This window comes from Eubalaena glacialis, chromosome 8, assembly GCF_028564815.1.
Source record: "Eubalaena glacialis isolate mEubGla1 chromosome 8, mEubGla1.1.hap2.+ XY, whole genome shotgun sequence".
Taxonomy (NCBI): domain Eukaryota; kingdom Metazoa; phylum Chordata; class Mammalia; order Artiodactyla; family Balaenidae; genus Eubalaena; species Eubalaena glacialis.
Window position 1 is genome coordinate 112,755,545 of NC_083723.1, and position 22,066 is coordinate 112,777,610.

Consider the following 22,066-nt stretch of genomic DNA (forward strand, 5'->3'; position numbering starts at 1 on the left):
GATGTTAAAACCACCACCAAATGGAAGAAATTAACTACTTGATGATCATGAGCAAGTAGCCCCACAGACTTTCTGGTGCCTAAGAATTGATCACCATCAACCAATCAGAGAATTGTGCACAAGCCGATCACATACCCTGAGACCCCCTCTCCCCTACCTTGCCTTTAAAAATGCTTTGCTGAAACCCTTCGGGGAGTTTGGGTCTTTTGGGCATAAGCCACCAATTCTCCTTGCTTGGCCCTGCAATAAACTTTCCTCTGCTCCAAACTCTGATGTTTCAGTTGTTTGGCCTTAACTGTGCATTGGGCACACAAACTTGCATTCCGTAACATCGCTATGAATGAATTTTAAACATTTGATGTTGCATGAAGTGGCAAGTTCTAAAAGTGTATGCACTGTTCAATACAGGTGATGAAAAGTAAAAAGATAACACAAAACAAAAAAACCCCATAAAACAATATATATTTTTATGCTACTGTATGTTGCTATGGCTAGAAAGATTTAATGCAAGTAATAACATAAAACAATAACATGATATTTCAGTGTTGTTGGCACATTAGTATTTTTCATATAATGTTTGAGCTTATTTAGATTGGGGCATATTTAACACATATTTAATAATGTTTAAACAAAAGCCTATCTTTATTTTTTGTTTCAATCTCTTTTTTTTAAAGAAAAAAATGCTTTCAATTAGTTCTCAACCATATTTACTTGTGGGTAAATTTGCAGCTGTACATATTTAATGTGCATATGTAGTCTTCCTACATTGTAGAATTTTTCACCTTACAAATGCTTATAAAGATAGATATCAAAGTAAATCTTTCTTGGGCCCTGGGACTCTGGGCACCCTGCCTTTGCACTGGCCCTTCGGGAAAACAGTGCAGTATGGTAGAGTCAGAAGTCAAGCAGACCTCACTCAAACCACAGTTCCCACACTTGTTATCTTGGGTGACCTAAGATGAATATTTTAAACTCTATGAGCTTCAGTTTTAATCAATGTGAGATTTAAAAGTTGTTGAAAGAATTAAGGATAATTTAATCATAGTGCAAAGCATGTAGCAAGTATCAATACTAGCTATTACTGACCTTATTATACATTACATATCTGTATAAAATATACATTATTACATAATTCCATTGTTCTATAACTGCAATTATACTTATGTGTATCAAAGATGCTCTCTGAACTAAATAAAGAAATGTTCTTCCTAAGGAATTAATGAACACACATACACAAAAATATTCAGAATTAATAGACAAATTGGGTAAGGTAAAGTATGTAAATGATTTAAAGCAACCATTTTATTTTGTTCATACATTCTGTGAGTCAAAGGTTCAAACAGAGCCCAGTGGGGACAACTTGTCTCTGTTACACAATATCTGGAGGTTCAGCTGGAAAAACTCAAAGCTAGAAGTGAATGTTTGTTTTCTAAGTTACTTGACAGAAAAATGTTTTAAAAAGGAGTCAGCTGCTCTAGTGCATTTAAGGCATAAGGTAGTATAAATATCCAGGAAAACTAGTATCTGCCGATTGAAAATTAATAAAATATGAAGAGAAATTCCTAAAAGGATAATATAACCCGAATAAAAAATAAGAGTTGATTTTGATAAAGGGTTTTAAGAACTTGACTATTATATAAAATGGTACATTTATTTATGATTCTTGGAAAGAATATTTACTGTCTTAGAAACAATCTCACATATCATGATATATATATTAACATACTATACACAGAAAAATCAGGGCATAGGAAACTAGATTGAGCTCATGTTCCTGAGCTTTTGTTTCCACTTTTGGAAACAGCCTGTATATAAGAATAACTGAAACACTCATCTGGTTTATCTAGTCTTAATTTCTATTTCTATGGCTAATTAAAACCCTAATTTTCAAATAAATCTGCCCGAAGCTAGATGGTCACTTTTTTAGCTGTCAGTGGGTGGCTGACTCAGCCTCCTTCACAAGCCTCAATTCCATATACAAAAGAAATGAAAAAAATGCCCTGAATTGTAAGCAATCAAATTGCCATCAGAAACTAACAACACGGTTTAATTAAAACGGAAAATCCATAGTAATTCATTTTTTCCTTTCCACTCTTCACACAACAGAATAAGAGGTAGTACAGAGAAGCAATTAAAATGAAATCACCTTTTGCCCTTGGGGTGTCTGAGTAGAACCTTTACCACCAAAATAATTAGCTTCAGATTTCTCATTTTCCTCCCCTTTGTCACACCGAAATTGCTTCCGGTCTTAGAAACAATGCATTGCCTTGCCTCTTCGGTTAACCCTAGGCTTCTAAGAATCTCAATCATCTTGTTATTTTGTAAAAATGGTAAGACTGCATAGTTACAAGGCCACTGTCCCTATTCGATTAGGACCTTGAATCGGACTGGAAACCAGCTGGATCTCACGAATTACAGCGAACTTATACAACCTCTGAGATGAAGTGACTGGACTGGAGTCAAACAATGGGTGCAAATGACTGTGTCCATGACCACAGGGTGCACCTTGAACCTGCTCCTGCAAGGAGGGGTGACAGAAGGGAGGATTCTCGGGACACGAGTGTACCCACACTGTTGCAAAACTCAGCACCCATCCCTCAGATGAAAGCACACCCACTCTCCTGACCTTTGAACAAATGCTGCATCATTTACCCAGAGAGACTACAACACAGTGTGCACGGCACTGCACCTCAGCCATCAAAACCACCTGGCAATATTACACCTCACAGCCAGAGGCTCAGAACTGGAGACTCATGAAACTGACCTGTCACAGCACATCAAAATTTTCACACAAATGAAACACTCTACGTCACTTCCAAACTACTCATGTCACTCTCATGCATGTCCTCACAATACGGCTAACACAGGGGCATCTGGTAAACACTGGGTTCCAGTAAAGCAAACCCTGGTGAGGTTCAAAGTAGTTGTAGGTCCATATGCAAGGTCTCACTGAGGCTCGGGAACAAGAGAAATGGAAAGCGAGGCTCCCCTGGGAGCTTGGGGGTGGGTAAAAGGGAGCAAGGTGAACAGGGTGACACAATCAGGAGACAGCTGGAGCACCACTGAGAAGAGAACCCTTCCCATCGGCTAGGACCCCACAGAATCCTCTCCCAGCAACCCCAGGGGTACACAGGACAAGAGACAGAAAGAGCTCTTACTGTAGCACTCGGGAGTGGCTGAAATCTTTCAGATCTGAGTCTTCGTAATACGGAGTTATCATTCCCAGCCCGCTGTCACTCAGCATGCGTTTCCGGAGGGCAGGATTCCACCAGTCTGTCATTCTGGGAGGGAGAAGGGCACCAGACATTCAAGGTCAGCCACAGGGCTTAGTCTGCTTTTTCTCAGGCTGATTCTTGTCTCCAAATGTGAGGAGGGAAATGAATCTTTATTGGGTATTTACGAGGTATTTCACCCTTATTAGTCTGTTTAATTTTCTCAACCATCAGGAACTCTTTGTATGCTGCTGCCCTCTTTATAGATGAGAAAACTGAATTTCAAGATTAAGTAATTTTAAATATGACACAGATAAGAAGCAATGGCGCCTGATGTAGAAACACAGGTTAGAAAATAACAAAGCCTGGATTTGCTCTTTCACAGCTTCCCAGTTCTCAGTTTATTTCCAGAGGGGGCAATGGAAAAGAAATAAGAAAGGAATGGATTCAAGTTCTCGTGGATTTGCAGGCTACTTTATCTCTGAAGCTAGAGCTGATAGAGAATGACTGAGAGGGCAAAGCCCAGGGCGAGCTTGGCAAAATGGGCTCACCCTTCATCAGATCAAACACTACGGCCCCGATCAGGTGGGGTGGGAGGACACCTAGACTCCAGCACCTACCGCTTCTACAGCGGGACACAGCATCACACTTGCTTTCCCCACAACTGACACTCTTGACTTATCAAGACTTTCCCACTACCTTCCGGGACCCCCAGGGTTTTTTATCAGGCCATCCTTCGTGCCTGTCGGCTTTCCCTTCATGCCAGGACAGCTCCGGTATCACTAGCTCTGGCTCCTAAACACAGCTGTATATCTGTTCCAGCCCGCCACTTCTGTCTTCTCTTGGCTCCCCACAGACTAGAGACGTACCACTGCTATCAGCTGGCCTGGCAGAGTGGGATACTCAGAAATAGCAGCCATGGTCAAATTAGTGAACAGGGGTGAACAGGCATGAGGGTTACCTCAAGTGAATATGTCTGTTAATATTGTATAAGTATGTGCACACATTTGCATATGCCATTTGAGTGCACGTGTGTGTGTGCTCTCCGGGGAAATCCTTATTTTAACTCTTTAGCGTCTACGTACCAGTAAACTACAAAAGTTCATTAAACTTCACAAGGGCAAAGGTTTTTGTTTTTACTTTTGCACTGTTGTTTCCCAAGTGCTTATAGTAGTACCTGGCACATAAAAAAGCTCTCTAAATAAACATTTCTGAATTTACGAAATAATCTAGAAATGTTCATATGTTTTGGTGGCTCAATGTGGTGGTTAAAACACACATGGGCTCTAGCATGGAATAAATCTCAATTTTTCCCCTTTATTTCTTGTGCAATACTGGTCAAGTTACAAAAACTCTCTAAACCTCAATTTTGTTATCTATGGATTTAAAATAATAACAGTACCAAATCTGCAGGGTCATTGTGAAATGATGATGATGATGATGATTTCAATAACATAATATTTAACAAGTGTCTACCAAGTGCCACCAACTGCCCTAATTTTACATGTATCAATTCATTTAATTTTAAAACAATTCTATGAGTACGTATTATCATGTCCGTTTTACAGATGAGGAAATAAGCATAGAGCACTTAAGATGATTAAGTCACTATGAAGTAATAGTAAGGATATAAGAAAGGCATTTAGCACAGTATGTGACTCATAATTATAAGTGCTTCATATCTACATGTATCAGGCTGCCTTGATATAGGAAAAAAAAGAGAAGGATGAGGAAGAGGAGGAGGAGAGGAAGAAGAGAAAGGATGTGGAGGAAAAAAATAATTGTCAAACCACCTGTGTCGTTTTTTAATGTGATAATACAGGCATTACAGGTGTATATGCACAAACGCAAATACTAGTGTTTTCTAGTTGGGTAGGAAATGCTGGTGTGGTGGGTAAAGAAGGCTCAGACGTGAACAGATTTGAGTGGAAAGAGTAATTCTACCCAGACATTCATAAGACAGACTTAGAATGGAACCAGCTATACTACACTCTAAGGAAACACAAGAAAACCTGTATTTCAAAATAGTTTGATTTCATTAGAAATGTCAAGTGCAAGGCCAAACCACACACGATGTCACCCTGCGGCCAGCCTCACCACCACACCACCAAGGAAGAAGCCCACTCACCCCGAGGCTTGCTCCACCACCAGATCAGGCATTCCTGGGGGTGTCCCTGCCTGCTGTGACAACACCATATCTGGGTCCAGAATAAAAATCTCATCTTGAGAAATCTCCATCACAAAGTGCAAATGTTCCTAAGGAAGAAAAAGGAGTCTGTCAGATGACTGATAAGATGTTCAAATCCATCATCTGAAGAATAACAAAACAAAGCATTCTTGGTCTTGAGGAATAATGAAATTTTATGACATAGCAAATGACCACAGTGTATTTTCAGAGGCCTGACCAGTGGGCATCCCTCCCAGAAACAACATGGTAGCAAGAGGCTGAGGAAGGGGAGAGTTGAATCCTTCTTGGTTTGGGACTCTGACCAGGATACCGTTAGGTATAACCAGAGATGGTCTTGCCTCTTCTTCTTCCCAAATACTATCAAAGAAGTGACACCCTACATGCAACTTGGTCCAGCATGCATGTACGATGACCTGGACTTCCAGGATCCGGTCAAAGCTAAGTGGCATGGCTAACAACTGGTTTTATCAATGGATTCCATTCTGTACCTTCTTTTATAGTGGGAGCACTAGCTATCATTGGGCATAAGCATTTTTTTTTCTCATTACTGAACTCTGGGAAGTGGTGAGTTGAAACCAAGCAACATAGATATACACTTGAGGTCTCAAATTTGCTAATCAGAAATAAAGTTAAAAAGGCATAAAATTTGGCTAGAAAGCAGTAAAAGTAGCAGGGTGAATGAAAATTTGGAGTGCAGGCTGGTGACAACATCTATAAGCCTACTTATCTTCTGGATTCATCTTCAAGGTCAAACCATATCACCTTGAGTCCACAAATCACAAAACATGTGAAGACAAATAACAAGCTCATAGCTGAGACTATGAATACCATTCCAGAATTTGTACACATTTCAGTGTTTTTGTTGAAAAAAAAGTAAAAGATTAGTAGAGTTACTGGGGAATTTTTCACTTTCACAAATAGGCTCAAGAAAACTTACCTGAGATCTGTCTATTCGATAAAAGCGATCAGCAGAAGTAGCTAGGAAAAAAAAAATGTATATGGCATTCAGAGAAGCCTGTGCTCTGGCACCAAATTTACAACCTTCCCACCTACAATGACAATCAAAAACCTTACATCCAGTCATGCTGGACTACTGGCCAGTCCCTAAATCTGCTTAGAAAAACTCAGGACTTCACACCTCTGCTGCTGCTATTCCACTGCTTAGGAAGCCCTTCCCCATTACACATGCCTACCTAAACCATGTCTTAACTCATAGAAAACAAACTTATGGTTGCCTACCTAAACCACGTCTTAACCCATAGAAAACAAACTTATGGTTACCAAAGGGGAAAGGGAGGGAGGGATAAATTAGGAGTTTGGGATTAAAATATAAACACTACTATATGTAACACAGATAACCAACAAGGACCTACTGTGTAGCACAGGGAACTATACTCAATAGCTTGTAATAACGTATAATGGAAAAGAATTTGAAAAAGAACATATACACATAGGGTTGGCCAAAAAAGTTCATTCGGTTAATGAATACGTTGTTCAATAAAGTTCTTGGTGAAAATGAAAAAGGTGTCTTATGTTTACTGAAAACCGAACGAACTTTTTGGCCAGCCCCATATATGTATCTAAATCACTTTGCTGTACACCTGAAACTTAACACAACGTTGTAAATCAACTATATTTCAATAAAATGTTTTTAATAATACATCATGTCTTAAGGACCAACTCAAATGCCACCTCTTCTGTGAAACCTTCCTCAGCCCCATCCTCCTTGCCCCAGGTAGAATTTGTTGCTCCTACCTCTATATGCACATTTGCATTTTGCGCATGGTTTATAAAAACTATCTTCACAGAGAACTCTGAGACTAAGATATCTGCCTCTTTAAAGATCTGTGTTTCATTGCTTCTTTTATGTCTCAAGATATCAGCACAGAACCCTCAACAGAGCTGGGACTCAATACGTATTTATCAAGTAAATAAAGCTAGGAAAACAAAAAACAAACAAACAAACAAAAAACTGTAGGTAGCCTGACTTCCTGAGGAAGTGATTCTCATTTTGGAAACGAGTTTGAAGATGCAGAGCTCGGGACCACATCTGGTATTAAAGGCATCATTTCACTTTAAAACTGAGTCCCTAAGCCATGTCTGAAGAAAGCTAAAACAGAAAAAATAAATTATTTAAGCATCCCTATAAGGGACTTGCCTACATCTGTAGTTTGAGCGGGAAAAAAAAAAAAAACAGACAACCTTAATGACAAACTTTGGGCTTCTAGAAATTAATCTGATTATTCTCAATATTCAAAAGAATTCTGTTCCTCCTCATTTAAATCTATCTAACAGAGTCCAATATTATAAACAGATTTTCTACAAAGTACATAGTACTAGAGGGAAAAACTCAAAATGCAAATAATCATTCAAAAATCATAGATATTTAATGAGTAGCTTCTCTCCAAAGGAAATGAGCTAAGAAATAAGACAATCATGGTTCTTGCCCTCTTACTCAGGCAACAGAGTAAAATTTGCCTGAGAAGGACTTAGTCTACTTTGTTCTTAGTCTACTTTGTTCTAAATGTTTTTAACGAAACTATTTCTAGAGTAAAACTAATATCTAGACCATTAACCACAATTGTAATTTTATCTAAGACTGTATATAAAATAGACTATATAGAACAATTCATATACATTTTTGTAATTTTCTTAAATATAAGTTGTTCCTCTGTGGATTCAGGAAAAACAAATGATTGTGCTTCTCATCACTAGGGAATAAAGGACCTGGAAGAAAAGCAGTGTAGATTATCTTCAGAGGCAGCTGACAAGCCATTAATGAAAACCGATGTCATGATTTATGTGGATTAGATTTGATATAGATACAGGTGCTCATCTTCAAAAAATATTCACACCCTCACACATCCTGTCATTCTTTTATCCACATTTATATCCTTTCAGATGCACACCAAGCTAAACAAAAGGAAGGTCTACAGTGAAAGCTAAATGTCCAAACAGATAAGAGAGATACCGGGTAGTAGATACACTGGGAGTATCTAAGCAGGGATGTACTGTAAAATGGGTAATTGGATAGAAAAGTGGGATTAGGCAGCATTTAGGGAGAGAGAGATGGAAAATGGGTTCATTAATCAATCAGAAGATGACCGACCTATTATACATTCAATAATAGCAGAGCAGATGTGAACACAACTGAAAATGCCTACCCTTTCACAAAAATTTATACCTCATCCTGAAATGATGGTTTACTGAAAATAATATGGAAGTTCCATAATATGCAAACGACATACCAATTAGTACCCGTCCTCGTGCTTACGGAATCAATCTACTGGCCTGAAGACAAGCACTCAACACGTTTTTGGAAAAGGGGCAAGAAAGGGAAATATCACCTTGAGCAATTTGATGCTGAGAAGTTCGGCCAGATTAACCAACTTGCTTTGAGGGAGATAACTTCAGGAAAGTGTGTTGCAACATCAGCAAGTTCACATCGTTTGAGACGCAAATACCGATCACGTGGAGCCACGTGAAGGGCTTCTGAATAGTCTTTTGGAAAATTAGAGTCCACTCTATCCATCAATACCTTGCCCTGTGGCTTCCCCAATCCCCACCCCTCCAGGAAATACAGAAACACTCACCATCTAGAAAGCACCACCGTGGGGAGAGTCTCTGAGCTGAGAGCGCCCTGGGGAAGGAGGTTTCGTGGTCCTGGAAAGAGACACACACATCCTGGTGGCTCCATTTGAATGACCTGAGGGGCGTCCCTCACTCCACATTCTGCCCCATCACCTATTTCTAAGAGTGAGCATCCTTTCCTACACAAAGCGCTGGTGAGCGATGGACGCATACTTTTCACTGGAAGCACACACGGGGACTCTGCTTTGAAATGAATGATTTCACATAACAACTCCCATATGAAGTTTCCAGGAGATTTACAATTATTCCATTAAACATTCATAAATTATACAACTTGGGACATGCACTTCCTTTGGAGACTCTCTTTCCCTTTATGAAGCTGAGGAACCAGTAGCAGCTGGCTGTCATTTGTATTTTGGTTCTCCACATAGGTATAAAAATGTCCCCTACTAAAAGAATCTCTGCCGTTAATAATTTTTAAAAACATGAAATGCACATTCTAGCTTACCACACATGATTTGGAGCATTCTGGCCCTGGCTCATAGTGAAATTGAGATCACTGACAGAAATGGGACAAATGACGAGGGAGGCCGGGTCTCTGCGGGAAGACACTGGGAATTTGACACTTATGAGAGATTTGAGATGTTCAAATACAAGGAGCATCCTTGGAGTGAGGCTGGGTGTGCGTGATCTTGTGTGTACAGAGGGGGACGGGGGAAGGAAATGGGAAGAACACAGAAGAGATAAGAAGAGAGCGAATCAGGGGTTGCACTGATTTCTTTGGAAGTCTAATCTGCCCCACGTGATCCTCAGGCAAAGCTTCTGTTTCAATCAGTGGTTCTCAAAAGTATGAACACTGGACCAGCAGCATCAGCTGGGAGGTTGTTAGAAACATAAATTCCCAGGTGCCACCCCAGATCTACAGAAACCCTGCGGGTGACACTCAGCAATCTTTGAGGTGAGTCTGATGTATGCTAAAGTCTTAGAACCATTGGCCTGAAGTTACGGGGACAAAACGGTCCATTATTAGAAATCTTGGGTAGATGGAGTTTTTATATGAATGGATTCTGCCAATTAAATAATTAATAGAGGAAAAATTGGTCTTACTCAGGACTGGTACCAAGATTTATATGTAGAGATATAGAAGTGATATAGCTATGGATACAGAGATAAATATATAGTCCTCTTTTTTTGAACCAGCTTTGGGCTAAATGAAATCGTGACATGTACCTACTTATATGAGAATTGCGTTTAACATTATGAGAATTATATTTTGACACGTGATATCTTGTTTTTACAGGAACTTAGGGTTCTTAATGTATTTTCATAAAACATCTAAAGCTACTAACATGTCTCAGTTTAGTGAGAACTGTAATTATAAATCAAGAAATTTGAAAATGATCTGAAACATTTAGTGGCAACTATGAGGGCTAATAAACAAAGATGTCAAACAGAAATGTGACTTTCTTCTATAAGAGTAAAGGGACATAAACACCAAGGATACTTTCTGAATTTTGATGTCGAATGTGCTACAGAGACCGCCATGAAAAATATCAGAATTTCCCTAGGTAAAAACTGACTCTGAAAGAATATAGAAATGCTTGATTTTTTTATTTTTAAAACCTAAAGATTGATAATGTTGTTGCTAGAATATTCAAATTCAAGAATGCTGGCTATTATTTAGTTTAATAAAATGCAGGTTGATATACTGCCTCAGCCACATAACCAGCTTACCACAGGCTGTTAACATAATATTGATATAATTGTATACCTTTTCATGGGTGAGTGTCTGTATATCTGGAGAGTTTTATGTATGTACCTGACTTATTTTGCTTATTTTCTGTTCGTTTATTTACTCTGTACCTTGATGCACAAAGCATTTGGTATAACTCAATTTCCTTAAAGGGGTTTTGCTTAAAGAGAATGTTATGTTTGCTCTGTGAAAACATTTTTTAAAGCCGTAGAGCTCTTTAAAACACTTCAAATAGGTTCAACAATTCTTGAACTCCCTGCAATTTCCTGTAAATTTGGTGTGTCTATATGTATGTGTACTTTCCACTACTTTCCATAGATTATCAAAGTGATCTGAGATCCCCAAAAGGTTAAAAAGCTACTAATTTAAATAATCAAAGTTTATATCAGAGGGGATTCAACAAAATAAGAAGATTCTAATCATTAAAATGCCTTAATGATATCCAGACTTACAAAAATAGGAATGACTATTTCAAAGGTACTGAAATACCTTTAGAGTATCAAACACCTGAAGCTCTCTGAGCGGCTGGCTTTTCTCCTACCATCTACTCCACTATTCTTCCTGAACCTCTTTTCTGGGACCTAAAACCAAGCCGCAAATGAAGAATTGCAGCTTTGAGAATTTAAGTAAACTCACAGAAGTATCCAGATATTAAGTGGTAGAGTTATAATTCAAATACAGGCCTCTCTTACCACAGAAGCCATAATCTTAAATCCCAGGTTTATGGCTTCTAGAGAAATTACTATCATTTGGGGTTTTGAAGGATGGATGGGGTTTGTATAGGTCAAGTTTGAGAGAAGTTTTTTGTTTGTTTGTTTTTTTTAACTCAACTCAAGCAAAAACATGAGGAAAGCAAAAGAAAGGATGACCTTAATGGTTATGAAGACCTTCTTTTGACTCTGGTGTTCAAGAATTTTCCACAGTTTCAGCTTTTGTTAACTGTTAAACTAATCTTCAGTATTTCTTAACAGGCAGTTCACTGCCTGGTAACTCGGAATTTTTCCTCCCTCAAATTCCCCAGCCATGTTACTACCTACTCTCCACCCCCATGTACCCATCTGCTTAAGAATCCCCTAGAAATATGGTAATCAATGGGAACAACAGTGACCCAGAGTCCAGAGACAAGGAACTGAGACTACATTCATGTAAAGAAAATTCTGATTATAGAGTTTAGATAGCTTCACTGTATGTGTTATGTGACTGCAATTCGAAACTCTATACAAGTATGGCGAATATTAACAGATGGTTTAGCATGTGATATAGTTACACTTCTGCCACAACTTTATATTCAAATCTGTACAATGATGCTTATTGCAACATTGTTTTTTCAGGCAGAAACTGTATACAACATAAATGTCTATCCACAGAGATAAGGTTAAATCTATATCATGAAACAGAGGAGCAGTTTTAAAAGACTGAGTTAGAGCTTCATGTATTAGCAAGACAATGTCCATGATATATTACTGTTAAAAATAAATTGTGGTATAATATGTATAGTGAGTGCATAAGAAATGTAAATCCATTTTTATTTTCAAAAACCAACAAAACCCCATATGTGTATGATGTACATCTATGTGTGTAACTTTGTATCAATGTGGAGAAAGGTACAAAAGGGTACACACCAGGAAGATACTGTCATAAGGTCTACTTTGGGTGGGCAGTTAAAAACCAAGCAGAAGTCTAGAATTATGTACAACTGGAAAACTAAGATAAGCCAGGATTATAAAACCTGGCAGACTCCATGACACAAGTAGCTAATGAAAGTCAAGAGAAATACCTTGAGAAATGTCTCTAAGAGGCACATGAAAAGATGCTCAACATCGCTAATTATTAGAGAAATGCAAATCAAAACTACAATGAGATATCACCTCACACCAGTCAGAATGGCCAGCATTTAAAAATCTGCAGACAATAAATGCTGGAGAGGGTGTGGAGAAAAGGGAACCCTCCTACACTGTTGGTGAGAATGTAAATTGGTACGGCCACTATGGAGAACAGTATGGAGGTTCCTTAAAAAACTAAAAATAGAGCTACCATATGACCCAGCAATCCCACTCGTGGGCATACATCCAGAGAAAAACATGGTTTGAAAGGGTACATGCACCCCAATGTTCACTGCAGCACTGTTTACAATAGCCAAGACATGGAAGCAACCTAAATGTCCATTGACAAATGAATGGATAAAGAAGATGTGGTATGTATATACAATGGAATATTACTCAGCCATTAAAAAGAATGAAATTATGCCATTTGCAGCAACATGGATGGACCTGGAGATTATCATACTAAGTGAAGTAAATCAGACAGAGAAAGACAAGTATCATATGATATTGCTTATATGTGGAATCTAAAAAAAAAAGTTATAAATGAACCTATTTACAAAACAGAAATAGACTCATAGACTTAGAGAACAAACTTATGGTTACCAGGTGGGAAGGGTGGGGGGAGGGATAGACTGGGAGTTTGGGACTGACATGGAATTGACACACTGCTATATTTAAAATAAAATGCCTTTCCATGAAAAAAAAAAGAGAGAAATACCTTGAGGACCTTAATATCAAAGATGAATGTATACTGGGTGGATTAAAAGTAGAGCAGGAATAAAGAGAAGCAGATTGTCAAAAAGGAATTCACAATAACCCAAAGCCAAGATCTGTAAACTTCTTTATACTCTGATGGTACCAACTAATGACAACCGCAGAGGTGATGAGAGTCTTCTGTACTCATGTAACTCCTGCAGCTTGTCTACCTATACCCGTTTCTCCTACTCAAAAAAGAGAATCAGAATACACATGAGTGGTAGTGATGTTAGTATAGAGGTTAAGAAAAAACTTGCTGTGGTGTTGTCTTAACTCACATTGCTAACGCATTGTAGGTATTACATCAGGTAACCTGTGTCCTCACAGAGGGCCTGGCACACAGGTAGAGTGGGTGACCCTGGCATTAAGAAATCCTGGATTCAGGGGCAGCAGGAGGGTGACCAGCAACACAGTGCAGACCAGGAGTCAGACTTGAGCCGGAAAAAGGGATATAAGGAAACAAAATAGCCCCTAGCAGGAGGTCAAGGCTGGCCTCAGGATTTCATGGGGCCATGGATCCATAGCCTCATGGACCCACTACGATGGACATAGCAACATCCTTGCCAGTGACAGTGAAAAGAATGGTCAGACATATGTTTGCTTTGTGAATGCTGCACATTAAAGTCAATGTACAAAGACAATTTCTGATGGAGCCAGAAAACAATCTCAAAAATATGCACCTTTCAACAGTATCTGACTGTAGACACTTAAGAAATGTGATTGTGTGAAACAGCTACATTTCAGGAGACAGTCACATGATCCCCTGATCTGTGCCACTAACAATCACGTCAACAGCCTTCAGTACTAGTTTAGGGCTTCTCGTCTCCTCAGTCCCCTCAAACTTCATAATCAAATCAATGATTCATCAAAGAGATAAGATACTTGACTTGCTCATTTTGTGATCTGTTATTTTTCTTCATATAAATTTCATATGATTTAGATGAATGTAACTGTCATTGCTCTATAGTGTAGGCAGAATGATATAACCTTGGACATAACCATGCTCCTTTCTATCTTCTAAAATTGCATGCTCTTTAAATAAATAATATTAACAAAACTACTCATTTCAAAAATCCCTGATACGTGCATTTTCTCTTTTGATATATGCTAATGGAAAATCTGTTTCTCATGCTAAAAATATAGCATGCACAAAAGCAAACCTGATATTTCTTATATATATTTTTGAGTCAACTGGCATGAATTATATGTAATTGATAGGGAAATTATGTGAACCACATTTGCCAAACTTGCCCTTAATTTACATTCAATTACTCAGAGCTGATGCACACATAATTTAATGATTGCACAGCAGCCCCATTATACACTCCGGTAGGTTATCCAATTAAGCAATATTCACCTAGCATTTAACTACACCTTTACTGCGAATGAAATTCTTTTTCTTTCATAAAATTTAGGGAAGATGTAAGCAGAGGCAAAATACAAGTTCCTTTGAATTGGGAATCTCTGCTTCATTGAACAATGTCTACTCAATAATCACTACTTTTAAATTTCTTATGTATCCATCCAAATTTCTCCTCTGCCTGCCTTGATATTTCCTGTACCCAACCCATCTATTCATTCATTTTTTTTCTCTCTTTCCATCACCAAGTTGTATATCAATATCTCTTCATTCTTAGTGAATAGACCATCAGGGATGATTAGAAATATGCATTTATGCATCTCTGTCCAACTACAATCCCACTTAATGGACTTGCTACTGTTCTGTCTTTCAAAACTCTCACTCTTCAGACCTACTCCTTAACCACCCACAACTCCTACAGCAGAAGAATGTGCAGAAATGAAATACCCATTTCCAATCCAGCTTTGAAAGATGAAGAAACAGTGATGGTGTGGTAGCAGATGGAAATGAGAGATGTTCCAACATTTTCAAGAGCCCTTTTCTGGTGAGAAAGTCTTCCATTAACAACAACAACAGCTCTGTGTGTTAGCTGTCTTGCCTTCACTTGTAACAGCAAACAGACCTGGCCCCAGGCAAGTCTTACTTTAATTCTCCATTTGAGCCATTTCTGACAGTTTTGATCTAGCCCCCCCCAAAAAACAACATTCACCAAATTTCCTAGCTAACTCCTGTCCTTCCCTAAGACAAGACAGATTAATTCCCAGGAGGACTCCCTTGAACTTGTTTCAACCCATCCATTCAGACTCTTCCAGAATCCAGAAAACAAATTAAGGAGGAAGAGATTTCAGATAATGGAGAGAGATGAATAAGGGCAGCCAATATGAAGGGAAGGAGAATAAATCAAATATCTGTGGGCACATGCTGTTTGCCTAGGACTAGACAGAGCTCTGATAGACTGTAACACGGACCTATCCTCCAGGAGAAGAGCGCGTATGCAGGAAAGAAAAAAAGAAGAGATGACAGGATGAACAAATGGCTGTAGACTCAGATCTGATCAAGAGTGTTTTCTTATGAAAGTGAAAGATATCTGTAAAGGCTCTAAAGGAAGAAAGAACTTTTTGAAACTGTTATATCTATTGTGAAACATTCCAACCATTCTAGTGTTATTCTAAGTAAATGAATTCTTAAAGAGGAGGAATCACCTGAATAGATCCATTTTCACCTATTATTGAGTCCTACTGTATTTATTAAAACCTCAAAGTATTAGCTCATAATATTCTGAAAACACACTTCTGTGTGCCAACTACATTGTACCCCATAGAAATGGGGAAACCCTGAGTGTCTACAAAACCCCTAATTGTTCCTGGTTCCATGGCTCCACCATATCCGTAGATACCTCTTTCTATTTTCCTTTACCACTTTTTCTCCTCCTGCTCCTCTTTCCACTTTCTTTCTTCATCTAGCACGTTCATCTGCCTGGTCCCCAGTCATGCCCTGAGAGCCATCAGAATGACTCAGGATTTCTTAAACCCGTCACGACTGACATTTGGGGGGCTAGATAACTCTTTGTTGTAGGGGACTGTCCTGTGCATTGTGACATGTTTAGCAGCATCCCTGACCTCTACTCAATAGATTCTAGTACCACGTCCCCTAGTCATGACAAACAAAAACATCCAAATTGCCCAATGTCCCATATGAGGGGCAAATCTCCCCCAGCTGACAATCACTAGAATGGTTGAATCTGCCTCTATTCCTCAGTAACTTTATGACTTGGAGTTAAGAAGGGATATAAAGAAGTCCAGGGAGGGAGCAGAGAAGGAATAATTTCATAGTAGGTGGCTTCAGGAAGCATCTTTATTAAATAGGTATGCAGAGTCCAATTTCCCTATGAATTCTAGTTTATTTGCCAAGCTCAGGAATATCCCGAATCTGCAAGCACAGTGCATTTTGCTTGGCAAGTTATGCCTTATCAGTTACAGGTTACATGAGATGCATTAGGATGGAGGGGCCTTAGTGTTTTGACCTCAGAGATGGTGTAGGCAGGAATATTCAGCAGGCTATAAATATCCAACATATTCTTGTATAACCTATTATGCCTTGTTAGATTAATTCAAGGTGTCATTTTTGAGACCTAGTACTTTGTTGGCAATTCACTATGAATTTGGGAAAGGAAGAAACCAAAGCAAAGAAATGCTTAAATGGCTAGGAAATGCCATATGGCTCACTAATAAGGTGTCTTGGGCACTTGTACACCTTTCCAAATGCTGATTTTCTCTTGAGTTTTTTCTAGCCTTAGAAAAGAGTCAGCTAAAATCCCAACTGCAAATTAGTGAGCCCACTGGAATTTCTCAAGTTTTTAAACTTACTGGTGTTTATTCATTCCATCACAGTTAATTCTCAAGTATGTTTAGCTCCATTGCATACATAAGAAAGGTCATTAAAAAGCATTTAAGGCTTTTTGTTGTCCATGTTTCTTACAGGTCTTTCTCCTAATCACCCTCTAACTCTCACTGACGCAGACTAGAGATGCTGCTATTACCAGTTTCTGCATTAGGAAACAAAAGATCTAGTGCTAAATTTCCTGCCAGTTGGTTTCATCGCTTTCTACATAAAACTAATACACCTCCCCCATGTATTTTATACGTACCCTCGGGAAAATATAGAAATCAATCTATGTCATCTCAGCCTCTCCACACCATCTGACACATTTCATTACTTCTTCCTTTTTTGAAATACATTTCAATTTTGGTTTTCATGATACCACCTTCTCCTTGACTTCCAGCTGCCCATCTGTTTCCATCTGTTTCCATGACCCTTTTTGACGGATTGTTCTCTTAAACTTGTGCTCTTCTTCACCACTCAGTAGACAGATATAACAATGGGCCCTTTTCTTTATGCAAACTGTCCCTGAGTGGTCTCCAGCCTCATAGTTTCAATTAAATACCATTCATTTGCTAATGACCCTCAGATTTCTATGTCGAGGCCTGAATTTTTTCAATGAGCTTTGAAAGTCATACATCCAATTTTCTACTCACCAAAACCTCTTGCATCTAATAGGCATATTAAAATTGCTATAGCTAAAAAAGAACTCTTTATTCACCATCCCTCCAACTCATTCCTTGTCCTGTCTGCCCAAGATCCCAGCCAAATGGGAAAATTTATATCCCCTCACTCCTTACCTCAACCAGCTCTCTGTCGCTCTGCTTACGAAATTTCCTCACCACCCTCTCCCTACTCTCAGGCCATGTTAATTCAAACACCGTCTCCCTCAGTTAAACTTCCTGCTTAATGCGCAGTTCTGGGGTGTCCCTAGACCTCTTATTCCAACCTTCTCGTAATACCCAAAAGGCTCCTGCTTGTTATAATTCTTCAAGGAGGGGTGTGGGGCGAAGTACCATTCCTGAAACTCATCTTTGATCGCTGCATTGGTTATCCTATGTGGTCAGGGCACAAACCTTTTGTGCCCTGACCACATAGGATAAATGTCACTTTTGAAGTGACATTTATAATGCAGCAGTTTTGACACCAGGGTTTGACCTTACTGCAAATAAACAAAAAACAAAGATTTTGATACGGATAAGTACCATTAATCCTTCTGCATGTTTTTATTAACAAATAATCAATCAATAAATATCCTTATCATATTCTAGAGTCTCAACCATCCCCTGATATCTGTGGATATGTACAAACATGGCATAAAGAAAACATGGTATAAAATATCCATATATCAAAACTCTTATGCCAAAATGACTACACTGAATAAGCCAGGATAATAAATAAATGTATCAGTTTCATAAAACTAATCAGAATAAATGTTTTAGATACTTCGGTTTAACTGCAAAGGTTTAAAATGTCCATGTGTAAAAATTAAAAATTCTAAAAAAAAAAAGACTCTTAAAATCTTATAGCTACCAGTGCCAATCCTTAAAGGGTGGAAATCAGCTCTGACTTTAAAAATACTATAAAAAATAAAATGACACCTAGATAGTGGCTCCAGGTAAATATGCAAATAATGGATACAAGACATGTGCTCTATCTAAAAAATAAAGTAGAAATTTGCCTTCTAATGGTTGGTAAAAAACAGTCCGAGAAGTAGACTTTATTTTCTCATTGTAAACACACCCTAAGTGAATTGTCATCCTTTCTATTGCAGCCAGATGGAAGACAGGACTCTGGAATAGTGGGGTACTTTGAGCAATAAACATACAAACAAGAACACCAAGGCCATTTTTGTCATCCAGCCTCAGGATAATTAGGCTGCTTTGACTGAGGGTACAGGCTATCGACTGGCAAGGGAAGAAAGTCACCTAGAGGCTACAAGGCACAGAGGTTTTATTTAATAGTTGTTTTTTGCTGTTTTGGCAAAAGGATGCTTAACTAGGAGTTTCAGGTGTAGTGTAATAGACACCAAAACCCAAAGTGAGGTGTTACCAGATTTAGACATTTTAAGTCCTTCCCCCACATGGAGGGAGGTATAGAGGGTCTAGGAGAAGATTTATTTGGAGGGTGTCGTTAGCATGCTGTGACTCCCACACACCCCTCCTAGCCGGCAAGGGTACTGGGCTTCTCAGAGAGAAGGGCTTTTATGGGACAACTCAGACAGCTCTGCATGCGCCCCTTACAGTTTGGGGTGATGCTGTGCATTGGTATCTAAATCATGCCTGGGAAATCTAATGGGAAAAGGATGGCTGGAGAGGCTTGTACTGCACAGTAAGGGTGGGAAAGTGGGGAAGAGACTGCACTCCCAAAGAGTGTTGGGGCAACGGGTAACTGAGCGTTCCCCCAGGAACCGGATGTGGGTTATTAGAGAGAGGCAGGCTCCTGTCCAAGAGATCAGGATGGGACAAATAGATTGCATTTTAGAAAGTTGATTTCATGGTTGCAGAAGCAGGGAATTTACTTTCCTGGATGTGAATGAGAAACACACAGCCCCGGTTGCTACTGGCAGCCATCTTGGACCAGGAAAACATCTTGTCCAGAGGTGAAATGTGACAAAAAGAGGAGAACAGAGCAGAAAAACCAACAGAAAAATAGACTATGAACCGTGGCCAAATGGTACACAAAATTCACCCTGCATCTGAACTTCGTGCTGATGTGAACCAGCAGACGCCCTGCCAAGCTCGTTTGAGTTGAGTTTTCTAGTATTTGTCACTGAAAGCACTTCATTTTATAATCTTTCCTAAATGGTCTGGGAGAACAGCCACAGCCCAAGTTTGCACTAGACTAGGACCGTCCATGGTGCAGGAAAATGCAAAATAATCAGAATGCCAACTTCATCTTGGTTCTTGGAGTGAACTCTATCCCTAGGGGAAGATGTAGACGCTAATCCAAATGAGACATTAATTGAAAGATGGACTTCTTTTGGATGGAATGTAAGAAACAAGGAGAGTCAATTATATGTTACCTGGTAATGAACTCTCTGGAAGCCAGAAGAAACTGACTGCAGGTCCTAATGAGAAAATGGAAAAAAAAAAAACAACAAAACCCGTACACCGTAAGATTAGTTTGAACAAGCTGCCTCAACTCCATCAACTAAACGCCCAATTTTATATTATTAAGCCCATCTGGAAAGCATCTTACTCTCCCCAGTCCCCCAAGGTTAAACAAAGAAGATAATGCCAAAAATAATAAAAGCACACCCAGTTGGACTAAGAGAAGAAAGGCCATTTAGCTATTGAAACTTATAAATCCTAAATAGCGTTTAGAGGTAAGTGATATAATTTCAAGGCTAGAGAAGACCAAAAGTAAAAGACAGGCAATTTTGTTGTAATAAATGGGGGTCCTATTTAACTTGCACCTGGACTTTTGGCTTGTGCAGTAAGCTACTTAAGTCCCCTTAGGCACTTAGGAAGAATTTATTTATCTAAGACCAAAAACATACTGTCACAATAATTGTGTTTATACTGATAAGTTGCTTGGCAAACACAGGATTTCATAGACTGAAAAGAAAAAAATCACTGCCCACCTCTGCATTATCACGAAGTGCAAATTAACAGGGTTGAAATTAATGAGGCTTTACTGGAAGATTCTGAGAGCCAGGCTCCCTTTATAAAGTTTTATAACTAAATTGTCACCACTGTCATGTCCTGCAGTCTTCCTTGTTAACGAGCATAGTGATTCTATTTACAGATGTCAGCAATCCTGGCTACCTGGGTACCTGCTTCCCACAGGCTTTATCAACTTACTCTCTGAGCCCAAGTTTAAAACTTTTCCTCTTTATTTGTGCTTGCTCTTTCCTTTTTTTTTTTTTTTTTAAGAATCCTACTTTTAGTTGTTGAATATTGGTGTGATAAGCATAACAGTAAGTTAATTTTCAACAAAATCAATTCATCAGTCATATATCTTGCTACTGTGGAATCTTAAGTTACCCAAGTGTTTAAAAAAAAACAACAGCTTGGTATCAATTATGAGTCACATTTTTTACGCAGGTTTTTTTTTGAGGGAAGTTCCACAATAAAAGACCAACATTATTTTGAAAAAATGAGTTACTATATGTTCTAGGATTGATTTGGACCTGAGTCACATGTTAAAAAGTTCACAAATTTTAACACGTTAAATTTATCTTCGGTAAAAATAGCCAAATGAAGCCACAAGTATAAACTTTGTTGACTTTTCTTCTCTCACCCTTATTAGTATTCACAGTTTGGCAACTATCTCAAAATATTCTACATTCCCAGTTCCATCTCTATCCTTCACAATGCTGAAGAGAAAAATTAGTAATTTTTACATTCCTTTATGCCTCCTACCTGAGTTTATTTCCACCAAGAGAAACAGACTCTAATGTTCAAAGCTAAGTAGCTACAATTTGAAGGGATTTTAAGCACTATATATCTTCTTTATTTGTGATATTTACTTATGTATAATGTGTTGTTTGGAAGAGAGTTGCTCATCTTGGGGTATTTATCAAAATCACGCAACAGCTTTAAAAATATAAATGTCTAGACCACATCCCAGAAAAGTGATTCTAATGTGCATCTTTCACCAAGAAACAAAGACAAAGAAGTGGCTGTTTATGCTTTTTGCCATTTGTAGAACAAGACACTGAATACTCTCCCTTGAAATTTTGCAAAAACAACCCATGACCACTGCAGTGATGGATCTGGGTTCTCCTGGCTTTGCTGGTGCAGTTCAAGTTCATGGGAATGTCACATATGAGACCTCCTCCTTTCTCTTTCTCTATGGTAAGACCAGATTGAGAAAAAAAATAATAGATTATTCCTTTGTGTTCTGACACAAATTCTTTTGAAATATAGGTTTTTCTTTCCTGTAGAAGTTACATTTAAAAACAAATCTAGCTGTCTCTGACAGAAGTCTGTACTAGATGCAAAACATTAAGTAACGCCAAATCTGTTTTCCTTTATTATTTATCAGTGCCCTTTGAAA

The 22,066-nt window shown here is 38.6% G+C and overlaps 1 protein-coding gene across 2 annotated transcripts in view; it reads right to left on the reverse strand.

Annotated features, from left to right (window-relative positions):
* Positions 1 to 22,066, reverse strand: part of DGKI (diacylglycerol kinase iota) — a 452,274-nt gene that overhangs the window by 64,597 nt on the left and 365,611 nt on the right. For both annotated transcript variants that reach the window (XM_061198082.1, XM_061198081.1), the window contains 5 exons: positions 20,088 to 20,132; positions 8,994 to 9,063; positions 6,338 to 6,378; positions 5,341 to 5,468; positions 3,159 to 3,281 (listed from right to left, as the gene is read on the reverse strand). In XM_061198082.1, the coding sequence (XP_061054065.1) occupies positions 3,159 to 3,281; positions 5,341 to 5,468; positions 6,338 to 6,378; positions 8,994 to 9,063; positions 20,088 to 20,132 (407 nt within the window). The remainder of the gene's footprint in view (positions 1 to 3,158; positions 3,282 to 5,340; positions 5,469 to 6,337; positions 6,379 to 8,993; positions 9,064 to 20,087; positions 20,133 to 22,066) is intronic.